Below are 18,785 nucleotides of genomic sequence, written 5' to 3'. Positions count from 1 at the left end.
TTGCGGGCAGATGGAGTGAGAATTATAATCCCATTATTTATAACAGTAAGGAATAATCTCGCGAGAGCGCGCGGCGGGTCGAGTCCCGCGACTTCTGTAAGAGATTTTAAACCGCTGCAAGAGGTCCGACTGACCCTTCGCGCTCCTCCCGGGAATCTCTCGTCACATCGGGCCGAGCCGCCGATGTGACGTCAGCGGGCTGCGTTCCAACACCCTGAAAATACAAAAAGGGCCAAGGGCGAGTGGCACGCGCGCCAATTCAGAGGTCGTCGCGAATACGTCATTTTGTGTGTGTGTGTGTGTGTAAAATGTATTTCCTGTAACTGTTTTGACAGAACGCGAGGTGAGCCAGGTGTGGGATTATGCGGTATTATGGGTTGGCATCGGGCCACGTGTATTTCCTAGAAAAAGAGTCTGAGAGGTAAAATGATTGCCATTTCAATGACTTTAATAAGCAAAATAGGAAACAATTTCTTCCAAAAAACAACCAAAAAAAGGACATAACAGAAACCAGCCTGAATGGAACAGTTCAAATTTAAGTGTTTTTACTATTATTCATATAAACAGGATTGAAAATTGCCCCCCCCCCCTCCCATCATCGCCAAAGTACATGAAACAGGTGAAAACAAAACAACAACCGGCTGCTGCAGTTTCAGGTCGATTTCAACACAGTTGAATCAGTAACAAACCCAAAAGAAAGAGATTGTTAAAATGCATGACTTCCCCACGATAGTTTCAATGCAAGCACCATGCTCATTCGATATGATCCGACTGTCTGTTAATTTAAATGATTCAAATAAAACCTTATTTAACTATGCATCTGGCCAGCAGAACCAGAATCATCAAATAATAATAATAATAATAACAATAATAATAAAACAGACACACACACACACACACCCTCGCACGCATGAATACAAACGTATTACATAATATGAACACTGTTTTCATTTCGAGAAGTTGCACAACCTGATTCCCCTTTTTTTACTGACCGGCAGGAAAAAAAATGAAGGACAACATAAATGCTCGCGCTGTCCAAATATCGACTTCCCGTTAACCCCTATGGATGAATACAGTGACGATTAGTCATCGGGACGAGGGGTTCACAGGGTTAACAGAAGCGCTTTCTGCCTTTTATTAATGGCGCAAAAGCCACGTTGAGTTTTAACCCGCATTGTGTGCGCGCCTCCTCTGCGATCTGGCTCCAATAACCGCGCAGCCACATGTTTGTCTCCTCGGGCTCTCTGGACACGTGTCCACAAATCGCTCAGTCCCGGGTCCTTATCACAACGTAGCACCATAGCATGTCTTCCTAGAAGGGAGGTGTGCGCAAACATCGGAATGAAAACGTTGCAAAACGAAAGCTACAAAAAGATTTTTCATCCAAAAGTGCACCGGACACACAGAGTTATGTTGTATTTAAATGCAACAGAGAAAACAAAAATCATGATACAAAACAAGAAAAAAAAAATAACACAAAGAAAGAAAGAAGTTCAAACCAGCCTCCTCAATCTTGTGCAGATTTACGCCGTTGCATAATATTTACAAGCCAAACCCCCCCCCCCTCCCGCCCCCCAGCACACACACCGTGTGTGACACAGCACCGGCAGTCCTGCTGTTCTGTCCCTGCTGCATTTCTCTAGACCCCCCCCCCCACACCTACCCCAAAAAACTATGGAGAAGCGCAGATCAACAACATGCTCTTAATATACACGAGAAGATGGAAGTACAAAATAGAAATTATTACCGTACATGTCCAGCATGCAGGATTAATATTTAATGCAGATTTTTGTTTCAATATATATTCGAATATAACCAAGCAGGCAATAAATCAATGAGATGTTGCATAAAATGTCCCCCCACCCCTCCCCGTCTCATGATAGCAGACAGAAGTTAAACTTTGCATAAAGTGGAGTCTTGGAGATTTTCGCAGATTTTACGCGCCCACTTGTCGAATGTGGGTCGCGAGCCCCGCTCGTTGCGCCACAACAATGTCCTCATCATCCTGGAGAGCTAATTAATAAAAAACAAAGATGACAAGACAACGGCCTCGGCGCCGTCCACCCCCCAAAATCACTACGTACAAGTCGTCTCAGAGCTGTGACCTCAAAATGGAGGAAAGAAACAAGGTTCATCAGCCAATTTCTTTTCCTCCTCTTCGATGAGGACAAAAAGTCTTTTCTCAGCAAGCAACTAATCTACAAAGATGCTGCGACGGATCGATGTTGCTCTTTGTATCTCAGGTGACACGTGGATGGAGAGGTGATTATATATGAGAATACTATCTGATGGATTATTCTTCTTATATCAATATAATTGTTATTATTAATATAATCATAAACGTTATGGGAGCTGTGATTATTATCATTTTGTTCAGTCATTTGTGGAGAAAGGAAGGGGAATGGGGGCCGGGGGGGGGCAGGTCTAACTCACATAAAGAACTCGGGAGATGACGGGTTGTCGCTGGTGGAGCCGGCCTCTCGGAACCCGTTGCTGACCCCCGACCCGGTCAGTTTCTCACACTTGAGTTTGTAGGCGTCCCTCTCCCGCGCCAGCCGGCTGATCTCCGCCTTCAGCTGCTCCACCTGGTCGATCAGCTGCGTCTTTTCGTTCTCCAGCACGTGCTTCTGCTGCACCCGCTTGTACCGGCAGGACTGCGCGTAGCCCCGGTTCTTCAGGGTCCGGCGCTTCTGCTTGAGGCGGATGACTTCGTCCTTGGTGAAGCCCCGCAGGTGTCTGTTGAGCTCCCGCACCGACATGGACACCAGCTGGTCGTCGGAGAAGCGGTCCTCCACGTTGAGGCTGCCCCCGGAGCCGTGGTGACCCCCCGACTGGCTCAGGTGGCCGTGCGGATGGTGGTGGTGATGGTGGCGGTGGTGATGCAGCGACTGGAGGGAGTCCGGGGACACCGGGGACGGGCTGTCGGGGTCCTGGCTGTGGTGGTGGTGGTGCTGGCTGTGCGGGTGGCTGTGTCCGCCCGGGTGCGCGGACAGCTCGTCGGCGTGGTGCGGGATGCCTCCTGCGTACGGGTGGTGATGCTGCTGGCCGTGGCCGTGGTGGCTGTGATGTTGGTGCGGACCCCCCCGGTAGCCCTCGAAGGCGCCTTGCTGCTGCAGCTGCTGCTGGACGTGCGGGGGCGGAGGGTGTCCGTGTGCCGTGGCTCCGATCAAGGCCTCCACTGCGTCCTCCGGGGTCAGGCTCAACGTCTGCGGGTCTACCTGCTGGTGGTACCCGCTGTTCGGCATCCAGTACAGCTCCTCCAGGTGGCTCTTCTGCTCCGTGGGGCTGAAGCTGGGCGAGGAGGGCACCGAGCTGCAGGGCGTGCTGATCGGGGTGGACGACACGGAGCCCTGCGCCTGGAGGCGGTTGCACTGGCGCACCCCGTTGCGCTCGAGTCCCGCCAGGCCCTCTTTCTTAACGTCGAACTTCATCAGGTCGAAATCGTTGACGTATTCCAGAGCCAGAGGGCTGCTGGGTAGCTCCGGGCCCATGCTCATCTCCGCGCTCATGCTGCCGCCGCGGCTCTTCTGCAGATGCGCGGAGTTGCCCGCGAGCGTTGCGTAAAGCGACTTGTGAATGTCTTCTCTCCTCTCCTGTTTCATGCAATAGTTCTGTGGGCTCCTCCACCGCTGTGCGCAGACTTGCTGTAGCATGAAACACCGTGCGTGCGATCGGCGCGGGCGGGGAGAGAGGAAAGGGAAAAAATGAAAAAAGAAAAAAAAAAAGTAGTGGAGGAAAACTTTGACTCTAACGCTGGTTTTGCGTCATGTAGCCTACTTCTTGTGCGGGGTAATGTGGCAGAGAGACCAGGCCGGAGATAGAAAGCCAAAAGACTCTCAGTGCAAAAGTATAACATAAAATAAAAACTCAGTCCCTTCAGTAGAAGTGTGTATTTACACACAAATGCACACACACAAACAATAAGATAAATAATTATAATAACAATAAAAGCAATACCGCGACTGTTCGCTGAAACGGGCACCGGTCCTCGTCGCTACTTCTTCGGCCAGTAAGTCCGAGTTTTTTTCTCCAGGAAAATGACAGAAGGCGCGTCTGAATGTATTTGAATTGTTTTCCGCTGAGAAGCTGCTTTTCCCAGCTCTGCACCGCAGAGATTCAAAAAGGCTCGCCTCTCTCTCTCGCTTTCTCCCCCACTTCGTGGTATCCAGCAGACTGCGCTCGCAGCCAGCCTGCGCTTTTATCCTTATAGCGCGCCGTGACGTCACGCCGAAGGGCTGGATCCGGAGCGCGCGGCTCTCCAATGGGAGCAGCGGACGCTCCGCTGGAGGAGATGAGGAGGGAGGCAGGGAGGGAGCGGGGGGGGGAGAGGTGCAAACGGCACGGTCCTGACAGCTACAGTCAGCTGACCCGACTTCCCTAAAGGGGGGCTCCACTACACGAACACGACTCCTCGGCTTGAATCGGGGGTCTTTCAGGCTTCAATGAGAGAGATAAATTATAATTCCGGCTTTCATGGCTCAAAAGGTATCATATGAACACCTGGTTTGTGTAAAATAAGTAATCAGCGGTTTTACATCTTAACTTGCAGCAAATCTCCAGGAAACCTCTAGAATAAACACATGCGCGTTCCTTTCCAAATGTTGCATAAATTCCGTGTACGTGATTTATTTGCTTTGTTAAACCTGCTAAATGTTTTGGTGCCCTTTTTTTAAGTTGACCTCGAACGGTAAGTGTGTGTGTGTGTGTGTGTGGGGGGGGGGGGGGGGGGGGGTCCGGTTCTTCTACCGGAGCTGAACAGTTGAATCATGATGACCTTTTGTTGCAGAACGAGGACCACGTGACTTTCGTCGCGTTCCTCCGCGGTGTCTTGCAGGTTTGAGCAACTATTTAGCGTCACACATAAGAAAAGAAAAACTGCTCTACACGGTGCATGATGCTTTTGTAGTCTAACATTTGCATTTTTAAAACCCCGTGTTATAATCTGATCATATCTCGGTGTTCACTTATTTCCCTCTCGGCTCGAGACTGCCCCTGCGTGGGCATCACGCGCACCGATGGATCGTATAGACTCCCCTTTATTTGTTTTATTATCTCCTCTAAACGCCAATTGCCCGTTTTAAAAGTCACATTCCGCAGTTATGAGGGACAGCAATTAATCCGTCGATGGAGGGTCACGTGTGCAGGTCGTTTGGAATAAATCATAATTAAAAACGGAAGAGATCCTCCAGGATGTTTCGATGATTGGATTTCTTTTTTTAATTTAGGAATTAAGAAAGTGAGCAAATCTCCTTAAAAATAGGAACTGCGTGTAAATGAGTTAATCTGAAGGATCGATGGGATTATGATTTGTTTTTCAGAGCATATCGATCAGGTCCGATAATGAAGGACTCGTTTGTTAGGCTTCTGTTGTTAATCAGCTCGAGCTGAAATCCACTCATAAATCACAACTCATCATAACACGTTATATCCTGACATTCTTTGGTTTAGTTTCATTTGTTCTTTTTAACGCATCTCAAGTTTTTCACATTTTCACATTGTGGCGAATATGTTCGCCACAATGTACAAGTATTTCAGTTACACACATCTATGGCGATTCAAATAAATTAAAATTAAATAAAGCTGCAATATATGAAATTCAATAATTACAAAGTATTTACATATTTTTAAAAGAAATTTCTTGAAGAGAATATCACGATTTGCAGAGTGAGAAACTTAAAAAGAACGAATATCACTTACCTATTTGTCATCGTCTATTAAAATTAACGTTAGCGTGATAATGACAATTAACCTTATATTAAGATTATTAATATTATACAATTAGAAACGCAAAAATGCATTATTTTGGAATTAAAAGGAGACATTATAATAACGACCTTATTGATAATTCTCTGGATGTATTTGTTCCTTGGAGCTTTTCTTTTAAAGCTTTGTGAGGCGCATTGGGACACACCAGCTGTCCCTGAAGCTCTCAGACGGACTTGTCGTTTGTCCTCGTGCAGGTTGCGCTCTCCTCCTCTTTTTATTCCCCTTTCACTGCAGGCGAGCTTCTCAAATCTCGGCTCCAACTTCAGACGCGCCCCGAGCGAGTCGTGCCGCGCCGAGCCGCTCTAAAAAAAAAATAATCAAAAATCAAAATCAAACGGTGCCAGCGAGGCCGACCCGCCAGCAGCCCCCTCCAGGTCGAAACGCCGCTCTAATATAGCCCGAGACCCCCGTCTGGTAGATCCACGCGGGTCGACCAGCGGCTCCCCCCCCCCCCCTCGGTCATAGCGGACTGTGATGGAGATGCGAGATGTAAAAAAGAAAAGGAAAGCGTCCGGGTCAGCAGCATATCGGTGGTTAATGATCTAGTGCGTGATGCGCGTGCTTATGGACAGCGGGGAGAAGGATTCTAATGAGTCCGTCCTACGGATTCTTAACAAGAGAGAAGCTTTCTTCTCCCTCTTGTTTAAATGAGGTTGCAAATCAGCAACCCCTCAACACCCCCCTGAACATTTCAGCACGTTCGACTCCTCACACCTGCAGCAGGCCCGTGATGGGAGAGAGCCACGCCCCCCCCCTCCTCAAATACGGGTTTGCATCTCCAGGACCGACCCGTGGGGGGGGGGGGGGGTACCTTCTTATTACTACAGTGACTCTGTGAAGTAAACGTTCGGTCTTATTCGCTTGTTATTCGCGTGCGTAATGATGAACTCTACGCCCCCCCAACCTCCCCCACCTCCCTATTCCCCCCCTCCTTACCGATACCTGCAAATAACACAGAGCCAAAGCGGCTGGTCCAGCAGCGTGAGGGCCAGGAGACACACGCGGAGCAGCCGAGTCAACAAATCAAATGCACGTTCAGCTGCCACGTGACTGACGTCGTCTCCGTCGTAGTTATCTGCAGAATTAAACATCTCACTGGCAATGTGCCATCATTTGAATCCCTTTGTGCAGATTCACATTTTAAAATGAATGGATTTGTTTTGATGCAGATAGAAGTGATGGAGAGACGGTTTTATGTCTCCTTTTCCACATTTGCCTTCCTGAATACGTTCCGTTTTTCGGCTCCTGGAATTTTTCTTCATGGCTTCATTCACTTTGTCACTTTCACTTGTCACTTTGTTTAGCTGGTGCACTTTACCTTTATTTTTATTTCAAATTTTTATCTTTATCTCTCCCTACTTACTAACCCATAGCCTTAGCTTTAGTGTACTAACCCATAGGATATATTTTACTTTTATTTTATTTTTACCTTATTTCTGCACTACGTTGTCATTATTGTACTGTCTTCCGTCATGCACCAACCGCCAAGACAATTTACAGATATGTCCAACATATTATGGCAATAAACGTTTCTCTCTCACAACACGTGTTATTAAACCGTGTCGCGTGTAAACAGTCTAAATAACGATCACTTCCCCATCAGGGAGAAAGAACCCGAACAAAGAGATGAGTGTGGCATCGAAAAAAACTACCGATTTACCTGTGAAACCATCTTGTATTATATCTTTAAAAATTCATCTTCCTCGTGCCTATACTTTGTGACAGCGCCCCCCCCCCCCTCCCGCTGAAGAGTGTTTGCGGGGGAGTTACAGCTCATTCCTTGTGACAGGGCGCCCCTGGTGGCGCGTTTGCTCATCGCTAATCGCTCCATGTGCACCAGTCTCCCTCCTGTCTCCCTCTAACCTAATGCATGCATCTACGACTTATTATTTATTTCCTCTTTCAGAAATGACAGCGAGGCACAGACGATATAACAACGTTGATGGTGAGGCCAAGGCTTAATTGTAGGCCTTTTCTGAGATTAGATGTCTCTGATTGACATGCTGTAAATATAACAACAAATAAATGTCAGTGACCACTGTACTGGCTTAATCCCAGAAAAGGACAATAAATCTGCCTTTTGCTGCGGTCATTTCATTAATGTAAATTGCAATGCTATGTACAATAGTCTGGCTTCCCTCCAGCGGCTCACGCAGGTCTCATCATAAACCGCCGTGCCGCCTGCGCCACAGGAACCAAATACCAGAGAGCAGGCGTAATGTGATTAGAGCCCATATTCTCTGGTCAGGACCACACTTTACATCTGTGTTTCCCAATGACCGGCTCTGACTCTGATGGAGTCAACTGTCACGATGTTGAAAACGTAATTATAGTATTTTCCTGCCAGCTTCTTGTCAAAGTAAAGGACGCAAAACCTGTGTGAAATATGACTTTTCTTTACTGTTTTATCTGAAGTGCCGATGTGTCGTAGTCAGAGCCGTGCAGCATCCTTTGCCCTTTGTCCCCCGTTCTCCTGTCCCTTATTCTCCTGTCCCCCGTTCTCCTGTCCCCTATTCTCCTGTCCTCCGTTCTCCTGTCCCTTATTCTCCCGTCCTCCGTTCTCCTGTTCCTTATCCTCCTGTCCTCCGTTCTCCTGTTCCTTATCCTCCTGTCCTCCGTTCTCCTGTCCCTTATTCTCCTGTCCTCCGTTCTCCTGTCCCCTGTTCTCCTGTCCCTTATTCTCCTGTCCTCCATTCTCCTGTCCCTTATTCTCCCGTCCTCCGTTCTCCTGTCCCTTATTCTCCTGTCCTCCGTTCTCCTGTCCCTTATTCTCCTGTCCCCTGTTCTCCTGTTCCTTATCCTCCTGTCCTCCGTTCTCCTGTCCTCCGTTCTCCTGTCCCTTATTCTCCTGTCCCCCGTTCTCCTGTCCCTTATTCTCCTGTCCTCCGTTCTCCTGTCCCTTATTCTCCTGTCCCCCGTTCTCCTGTCCCTTATTCTCCCGTCCCCCGTTCTCCTGTCCCATATTCTCCCGTCCTCCGTTCTCCTGTCCCTTATTCTCCTGTCCTCCGTTCTCCTGTCCCTTATTCTCCTGTCCCCCGTTCTCCTGTCCCTTATTCTCCCGTCCTCCGTTCTCCTGTCCCTTATTCTCCTGTCCTCCGTTCTCCTGTCCCTTATTCTCCTGTCCCCCGTTCTCCTGTCCCTTATCCTCCTGTCCCTTATTCTTCCGTCCTCCGTTCTCCTGTACTAGATGATCAGGATGCTTCTTGATTTAGACGACGTAACGTTCATCAAACATCTCCCCCCCCCCCCTCTTCTCCTCGCCCAGTGACCTCCCTTGCCTCTTGGCTCTACTCACCCCTCTCTCCTCTGGCCCTGGCCCTGCCCCCCCCCCCCCACCCATGGGTCATTTATCATGGGCCAGGAGGGGAGCCCCTGGGCCTGCAGGCCCCTGTCATCCTCTGCAATCGCCTCTTTGTGGCTCCCAGCAAACAAGTGTCGGATCAGCAAAAGTCTATTAAAGCCTGGTGGGCCTTTCTCAGCCAATTGGGTCGGGGTCAGTGAGCTGCTCTCCGAGAGTCTTTGTGTCGCCGCTGCTCGCTGACACAGATCCCCACAAGATTAATGATTCTTAGCAGCCATTTGGGTCTCATTCTTAGGGTCCTTCTCTCTTTCTTTTTCTCTTTGCTCCTTTTCCTATTTTGTCCTCTCATTCCGTCCTCGTTTTTTCTCCTCCTTCTTCTCTACTCTAACCTATTTGTTCAGCCAACCCCCCCCCCCCCACTCGCTCCTCTTCATACCCCCAGTCGCCGCGGCGTGTTTACACAGAGACTCTCCCTCCGTCACAGAGCCGTTTCCATCGGTTTTGTTCGGAAGCGACGGGGTGACGGATCCAGAGGGCCGAGAAACTCGAGCATCCACATTACACGACCCCCCCGGCAGGCTTCCCGCAGCCGGCCTCGGGAGGATCCGAGTAATTTGAAATCTTTTGGAGCCACTTCCACAACTTCCATGTTGCCATGTTCTCAGCGCTGTTTCCAGTAATTACTGCAGGTTAAGTGCACGTCCCGGAGCCGCAGTGGAGGCAGCTCTATCCCTCACCTGGGACATGACTCAGCACCGTTCAGGTCATCCGGCCATTTCCCTGACCACTGGACCACACCCGACCTACTCTAAAGCCACAGGGCAGACGCTGTTTACGAAGGGCCCGTGTTCACTTACATCACGTAATGTAATGGCTGTTTTACTTACCGGCTGAGGAAAGCACGCTGGCACCGACATGGTGATCAGCACCAGATCAACCAAAAGAGGAGCTGGTGGGATTTTCAATGCACATCATCTGTCTCTTGTTGCACAACTTTTTTTAGCAGGGGGGGGTTAGCAAGCTGGCCACTTGATAATCAGCTGGCTGGATAACTGACTTCCACCACGCTTAAATGCTGGAGGGCTACACGCTGTCATTTGATTAATGAATGCCTGCTTCTAAAGGAACTGATGCGTTGTCTCAGATAGAGACGGACTTGAACCAATGTGAACAAGAGACCTTTGCTGATTTGATCCAAGACACAAAATCCAAATCGGCAGTGTGAGAGACGATTCTAGACCAGAGAAACCACCTTTTAAAAATTTGACCACGAGTTCTCTTATGCTGAAAAAGGTAAAGATTAGAAGAGACATCGCTTCGTTTCATGTGGTAAGGTGAGAGGGACCAAATTAAAGCATTTAGGTGGAGTTGACATAAGGTCCAATGTTACAGGCACGTGGACTGTAAAAGGATGTGGAAGTAGTCATGGTAGCGTCTCCTGTTGGTTTTTTGGACGTCTGATGTTTCAAAGCCTCGTCGACATCTTGGATTTGCAGCCGACGAGCAGAAGTGATTTGGACCTTCATACGGTACTCAGCTCATAAATGATCACCAACAATCCAACAAAGAAGTGCCCCACAGAGCTAAATGTTCAACAATCATCATCTCTTTGTTGACTTTGGTTGAAGAAGAAGATCAAATCGACCACCAGATGTGTCTTTACCGTCTGCAGCACCATGTGGGTGAAAAATATGATGTTCTTCCTGTGTGTTGTGTTAGTGAAGCTGTCAGCGAGGCCTCCGGCCGGCCAGCTCCCCCCTTCAAAGCCCCCCCCCCCCCCCCCCGTGTGTTTACAGCCTGTCTGTTTTAGGACTGAATGGATGAACCCGGCCTGCTGCCGTGTCCATCCACCTGCCCTGCTTCCTGTCTGATTAATCTCCTCTGTGTGTGTGTGTGTGTGTGTGTGTAAATGGTTATAGATGGGGCGACACCACCACACTGGCAGCCTGGATCATTACTCACATGGATAGGAAGAGACCAGGACCGTGGAACCCCGAACATCCTCCTCGTTCCCTGCACTCACACACGCACACACACACACACACACACACGCACACACACATATCTTCAGGTTATTCATTTCTATGCCTGGCATTTCATTCCCCCCCCCCCCCCCCCTTTATTAAGAGACTACTGAGGCTCTGGGTTCCCTCTTGGAAAAAGGGGGCGTTAGGGATGGTTTGCGATTGGGTTTCATACTCTTTGTTTTGCACTCGTCTTCTTTGTCCGTTCTCTCGTCATTTCTCTTAATGCAACTCTCTCTCTCTCTCTCTCTCTCTCTCTCTCTCTCTCTCTCTCTCTCCCTCCCTCCCTCCCTCTTTCTGTCTCTCTCTGACAGCTAACGGGATAAACCGATCCCTCCAGCAGCTTCATGAGTGTGTGAGATTAGTCACACATTGAGGGAGCTTTAGAGGAGACTCTGATACTTTGGTCGAGGATGGAAAATATAAAAAGCATGTTTGATAAGGATAAAAATAATAAGCAGTAATAAGCAGACAGGTTTTAGACATTTACATGTCTAAGCACTGCAGGAAAATTACTATGATGAGAGAAAGACTTTGGCTACTTTTACTATAACACTACTTGGAGGTGTTGAAGCAGGATATCTTATTGTGAAATATGCTGACAGCATTGATGGATTTTGGCGACCCTTTAACCAACACTTAATCTCCACGAAAAACGGTGTTTACAATGACGATGGACGTCTGTCCAGGTCAGGACAAAACCGGCTAATTCACCGGCGTTAGCGTCCTTCTACCGGCTGGTTAAAACAGTATTTGGCTCGAAAGGTGAGGAGCTAACGCTTAAAAACCATTAAATTACCTGAATACATTACATGACACTTTGAATCATCATTTTAAACGAGCATTTGAAGAAAGAGAGAATGGCCAGTGTTTGCACCCACTGAGGGGATAAACAGGGGAGATGGTTTTTGGGGGCCTTTAGTATCTCCCCCTCTCGAACATTTGGACTGAGACCTGTCAATCACAAGGTAGCCCCGCCCCAAAGCATAGCAGAGCGATTGTAAAGTTGCCTCAGCAATGTTTCTGTTACTTTAACCGTACTTCTGTTTTCGTTTGTGAGTTTTGTTCTTAAAATGTGCCCCTTCTTTAGGTCCGTACGTCGTCTCTCTGGGGGAGGAGTTTATGAGAGAAATTCAAGCCCCATCACATGAGAAGTAGTTACAGTTTTTCTCGATTGTTTACACACATTTTCTTAAAGCATGCCTCATACTCTCAGAACTCTACACACAAATCAAAAAACACACACACAATGGGCAAAACCCCTCAATACTCCTGCAAAATGAAACTTTCAAAACAATGTCATTTCTTAATAATGGTATTTTGTTTTCAAATGACAAACACAAACCGTCATATGAATAGGCTTTTAGAAGAATCAGTTGAACACTGATGTGCTCAATGTAAAACATTATGATGAATGGAAAACACTTCTCCATTCATCATAATGACTTTGACCTTTTTATTACACAGACAATAGATACATACCTGTGTTGTAAAATATTTTAGAATATTGTTTTTATTCTCAGAACACACAAATACACGGTAACAAATATATTTTATTTTCCCCACGAAAACAATGCACACAGTGTACATCCCAACCAACTCAAAGTTGCACATACAGTGATCTACATACAAAACAACACAAGAATTTACTGTATAAGTTATGAGTTTTGGTCAAACACTTTCCATCTCCAGGCAGAAAAGAATTCCTCCATAGCTTTGGTCAACCAAAGTGGCTCAGATCTCATCAGAGTTTACGGTCCTCGTCCTCGTCCTCCTCCTCCTCCTCCTCCTCCTCTTACTCTCACTCCTCTGGCTCTGTTTCTAATGTTGTCATCCATTGCTCCAAAACAGAAGAGCTCACCTGTTGCCCTTTTATGCTAAAGCTCTGATTCCTAATTGTAACACTGTGTGAAAGGTGTTTTCCCATGTGACGAGTCAGTGTGCATAGTAGGGAAATTGACTTTAGAATTTTGAATGACAGTGTTTTTCTTGTGAAAACAAGATTTTCTTCATGACAATTGTGTAGAGAATGCAGAGAATTGTGTGTAGTGTTTTTGAAAAAAGTGTTTTAGAACTGCAATTTGAGTGTAAAGCAAGAAGTGTGCTTGTAGTTTAGCGGAATTGGTTCAGGGGGTTGGTGCATGAGTTACATGGTGTGGTCATTGTGTGTCAAGTACCCTTTATTTGTGTGTAAACAATTGAGAAAAACTGTAAATGATTGTACCCTCAGAGTTGGTTGATTGGGTAAAGCTCTGTTTGTGGTTGCATGTTGCGTGTACATGTGAACGCACGCGTGCGTCTGCAGCAGTGTGTGCATGTGTTAAAGGAGGGAGGGGGGGGTCGTATGTGTGTGTGCAGGAAGAGAGCCTGTAAATAAATCTGTTTGGGGATTGGGGGTGTGAGGATGAAATATGGTCCCAGGGATGTGGAGCAATGTGAAAAACTCGGCAACGCCGGGGAATAACAAATCTCCCGACGTCGCCTCGCCGCAGAATAAATACACTCCCCCGTACAAGTCATCCATCTGGACTACGAGTCGCAACAAAGACGCCCCCAATGCGTCCAACACACACACAGCAGCCATATTTATTTACACGTTCATCCGTTTGTTTGTTTGTTTGTCGAATTAAACGGAGTGGGGGGGCATCTGAAGGTCTATTTATTGTTTTTGGTGAAGGATTCTTCCCACTTTCCTTGGAATGCCGGCTGAGTCTTAATGGGTGTTGAAATGTGTGTGTGTGTGTGCGTGTGTGTGTTTTAACTAATGATCGATCATGGGGGGATTCAATAATTACATTTCAGCCTTTAAAAGTCTGAACCAGGGAAGAGGGAAAGATGACAGATACGTCCTGCAGCGATGTATCAGAGGGATTCAACATCTAATACATTACAGGGTGTGTAGGGGTGCACGCGCGCACACACACACACACACACACCTCTCTTACTGACATACTGTGTGACAGACAGTACGTTCAGTTGTAGACCCACCAGACTCTTCTTCACTCTTCATATCTGGACCTCTGCTGCTAGACGCTTCCATTACAACATTAAAAAGCACTTAAAAGCTCACACGGGGGGGGGGGGGGGGAATAAAGAAAATAAATAAAAACAAATAAATAAACAAAGCGATAACTTTGAACAAAAGAAATGAGACGTTTGACATTTTGTTGTTTTTCTTTTTCCAATTAAGGCCTATTCCCTTAATTAGGTCACAGTGAGTGAATAGGTTTGTGTGTGTGTGTGTGTGTGGGGGGGGGGGGTCACCTTCCCTCCCAGGGATTAATATGAGCCCTCGTTGTTTGCAAATAGGTGATGTATGGTGGCCATATCTCTCACTGCTCAATGTGTTTTTTTTCTTAGAAATTTCCTCTCCTTTATCAATTGACTAACAAACCCATGAATCACTGCCACTCGCTCACTCTCCCCACATAAATTAACTAAACAGCTCTCTCTCTCCCTCTCTCCCCCTTTTCTCTCATCTGCTCCTCTCCCAACGATTCCCTTCTCATCATTCCTCATGGCGTTTCATTTCATTTTGAACGTTTTATATCGCAGTGATTCTGGATGAAGGGTCCGTGTCACAGTTACTCGAATAATAAGATTGTGCTGACTAATTAACAAATAAATATTTAAAGATATGGGAACATTTGACCAGTATAAAAAGCATATTGTAATTTACTCTGGCGCACGTTCTCTCTGGGACAATAGAAACAGATACACCATCGTCTGATGATGATGCTGCTGCTGCAGCAGCGCCACCTATTGGCCAAATGACACCAAATTAGCAGAGGTTACTCAGATACCTTATCTATATTATCTCCAACTAATGTATTTTATTCTTAAAAGACGTTGTTGTTGAGGTTTTACAATCAAGCGTAATTACAAAAAACTGGCATTTCCCAGAAATTTGACCTGCAATCTATTTAGTGACCAGCACGGGGCGACACCTCTGGTCCCATAGAAGTCTATGAGAAAATAACTCTACTTCTGTGTAGCGACCAGCAGGGGGCGACTCCTCTGGTCCCATAGAAGTCTATGAGAAAATGACTCTACTTCTGTGTAGCGACCAGCAGGGGGCGACTCCTCTGGTCCCATAGAAGTCTATGAGAAAATGACTCTACTTCTGTGAGTGTCCAGCAGGGGGCGACTCCTCTGGTCCCATAGACGTCTATGAGAAAATGACTCTACTTCTGTATAGTGACCAGCAGGGGGCGACTCCTCTGCTCCCATAGTCGTCTATGAGGAAATTACTCTACTTCTCTCTTGATTTATTCCCACAGTAAACATTGTAAACATGAGTTTATGGTCTCAGTCTCTAGTTTCAAGTCTTCTTCAATGCAGCATGATGTTCATTTAGTGAATGATGGTCCATGTAGAGTCAAACAGACCATGAAGCAGGGAATGCACAATTCCTCCTCAGTCCTAATATGGTTAAGATTACTGGGAAAAGGACGAGGTGACGGTCCGTCTACCAGAGAGTGACGTGGAGACCAAGTTTCTTCTGTTTGAAGCAACTTTGCAGTGAGGTGGAGTCCAAATGCAAATGTAAAACATACATAGTTAAATGTTTCTGTTATCAAACAAGTACAAAAAGCTTCAAGACCACTGAAAAACGAACAGTATCAGCACTTGTGTAATTGGTGTTGCGATTAAGAAAGGATCCTTTTTATAAACGCCCCACTCGCCCCCCCCTCCAAAGGTTCCTCTTATTTTTTTACATTGTTTACATCATTTCTTTCTTTTATTTCTATTGTTTCTTCTGTTTCTTGCTGCTTATATGAGCAGCTGTGACTTCCGAATGTCTCCCTTTGGGGGATTCACGAAGCGCCGTGATTCTGATAATGATAACGCGGTCGTTGCGTACTTCTCCGATCATTGAAGGTCCCCCCCCCCCCCCTCCACCAATCACCGCTCTGCCTCCAGGGCTCCTTCAGCTTAAGGATGGCTCGACGCCACCAACAGCGCTTCAGCTCCTTTATCTGTGAACGTGCCAATGGTCGCCATATTGTAAACTACTCATCATTATCGGTGGGCCCATCCCGGAGACATCTTCACCAAGGAGGGCCGTCTGCAAAGGGATACGGGGTGGTGAGGGGGAGGGGGGGTGGGGGGGGGTGATGCCCGGGAGCTCCAAGAGAGGGAAAGTGGTTCAGTGTTTCAATCCAAAATAGAGAATAGAGATAAGTGCAGAATATCCAGGCAAATGAAACCATCAGCCACTAGTGAAGCTCTCTGGAAGCCTCACCGGCTTTTGTCAATAACAGGGGGGGGGGGTTAAACTGCAGCTTATGGGAATCCAGCTCCCCCCCTTCCTCTGTCTCCTCCACTCTGTTTATACACTCCCTTTCTCCCAAAGCCGTTGGAGAAAAAAAACATCGGATATGTATAATTAGTTATGAATGAACTACTTGTACATTTAAAGACAAAAAGACCAAATGTTTAAATTTGTGCGACATTTAAGACAACTTACATATTGTCTTTTTTCAGATAAAACATTCAAATTAAGTTTTTTATTTCACTACTTTGACTGTTTAGATTTCTCCTTTATTCACCAAAAGTCAGCGTGACATAATGAATGCCTCATTTAAATAATAAATAAAATACTTATCTTCATGTAGTGGTGAAGCTTCATGTTGATATCTACCCTCCTCACCTCAACATCTCGAACTAAACTAAAATGAGTCTTTGAGTCACTTTCTCTATTCCCCCCCCCCCCCCCCTGTGTCTCCCAGTAACTCTCTCGTCCCTCAGATGGACGGGCCCGAGTAGTCCAGACAGGTCGCCCCCCCCCCCAACAAATGCTTGAACAATTGGAGGTAAATGCGTGGGAGGCAGCCCATTTGTTAGTTGCCGTGGTGATGCATGCGTCTGCAGGAAGCAGCACATTTTTACCGCGTCGTCCAAAGCGTCCGTGAGTAATGGAGGTCCGGCCTGTCCACTCATTGCGCTATTTTTTTATTATTCTCTCTCTTATAGTTTTCATTTTTCAAATTAGGGGAAGAGAGAGAGGGGGGGGGGCAAATAGTATTTCCTTTCAAGTTTGCCCCCCCTTCCTGGTCCACTCAATTCATCATCATCTTCCATCTCTTTATTTTGAGCAGACTTTGCCAGAGACAAACGAGGGATTATCAAGCACAATAATTCAGCTCGGACAGCTTCATAATCATTTCCCTATCGACCCATCTCTTTTATTTCACCCCCCCCCTTATTTTGGATGCTGTTTGGCTCAGCCTCTGGGGACCCCTGCTTGTCTTGGGGGGATTAGGAGATTCTCTGACTGGAGACCCGAAGGAGGCCGAGGAAACAACCCGATCTGAGTGGATAACCAGAGCTTTACTGAGAAGATCCACTAAGTGGCTCAAATGACCCCCCCCCCCCCACTATCTACTAAGCCATGAATTAAAATAACTGTAATTTTACGACAATAACTAAGTTCAAGTATAATTTCCCATATTTAAATTACGATTGTCCCAGATGTATTTATATGTTTTTGGTTTTTTCCCGCTTCAATGAAGGAAATCTACACCTGTAAAAACCAATTACCGGCTTCACACTGGGTCCCATTAATACCTCCTCCCCTGCCCCCCCCCCTACACACACAGACACGTGTATACAATCAACGCACACAGCTTCCCCCCCCACACACATTTCTCCTGTAATAGGGGTTATTTGTTCAAGTTGTTTCTCCAATTCTGGTATCAGATTGATTATTTCAGCCCTTCATTTCTTGTGCTCCTCTCTTCCACCTGCACCTCTCTCATCTTCCCTTTTCCCCTCTCGGGTGCCCAAAAGGCCTGCCCCCCCCCCCCCCCCCTTTCCTCCCATATAGCAGGGTGCTGCTGGGTGATCCATCTCTGTCAGCCTGCTAAAATGATAATGCCAATTAAAGCGGAGGGGTAATTGCCCTCCGCTGCCTGCGATCCCCTGCAGAGCCCCAACAGGAGCCACGGCCCGGGTAGCAATGAGACCCGGGGCCCCCCCAGAGGCCCCCGCCGCCCCGGCCGGTGTGAGGACAGGTGGGGGGGGGGGGGTGATTTGTAACTTTTAACCTCCACTGATCACCGATGGCCTTGACAAGGGGAAGAGGAGCCATCACACACACACACACTCGGGCAGAGATGCTGGTTATTGCTGCTCATGGATGAACACACACACACAGACACACACAAACACGCACAGTCGTTCAAGGTCGCTGTCAGAGGACTTATGGCCCTTGCCACCTGGGTGTGAGGAGCCTAATAGGAAGTGAAGGGACTGTAACGCCACTGATCAGAGGTGACACAGCTGCACTGGGGGGGGGGGGGGGGGGGGGGGGGGTGGTCAGCCAGGCCCATCGCCTCCCCCATCACCTATCACAAATTCACTTTCAGACTTATTGTCTTTGTGCGCACAACACCGGGTTTGGTTCTCCATACCCGAGGGCCGGGTTTCTGTCCTTTGTGTTTTCTAGACGGAGCGAAGGTGATGAACCCAGTTTTGCATGGAGCCTTCAGGAGGATCAATCAGCATCAATTCAACAGATCGGACTGGACGAGAGATGTTGAGACTGCAGTGACCTGTCAATTAAAGTAAGCCTAAAGCATCCCCTCTTTATGGTCTGTTTGACTCTACATGGACCATCATTCACTAAATGAACATCATGCTGCATTGAAGAAGACTTGAAACTAGAGACTGAGACCATAAACTCATGTTTA

The 18,785-nt window shown here is 47.2% G+C and overlaps 1 protein-coding gene across 1 annotated transcript; it reads right to left on the bottom strand.

Moving 5' to 3' along the window:
* Nucleotides 1-430: 430 nt before the first annotated feature.
* Nucleotides 431-4,170, bottom strand: mafba (MAF bZIP transcription factor Ba). Its single transcript, XM_062560641.1, has one exon. It carries the CDS (start codon nucleotides 3,651-3,653, stop codon nucleotides 2,430-2,432), a length of 1,224 nt encoding a protein of 407 aa, XP_062416625.1. The 5' UTR covers nucleotides 3,654-4,170; the 3' UTR covers nucleotides 431-2,429.
* Nucleotides 4,171-18,785: the final 14,615 nt, after the last annotated feature.

Source organism: Pungitius pungitius, unplaced genomic scaffold, assembly GCF_949316345.1.
Source record: "Pungitius pungitius unplaced genomic scaffold, fPunPun2.1 scaffold_56, whole genome shotgun sequence".
NCBI classification, from domain to species: Eukaryota; Metazoa; Chordata; class Actinopteri; order Perciformes; family Gasterosteidae; genus Pungitius; species Pungitius pungitius.
Note: the sequence above shows the minus strand (reverse complement) of the source record. Positions and strands in the feature narration are given on the sequence as shown.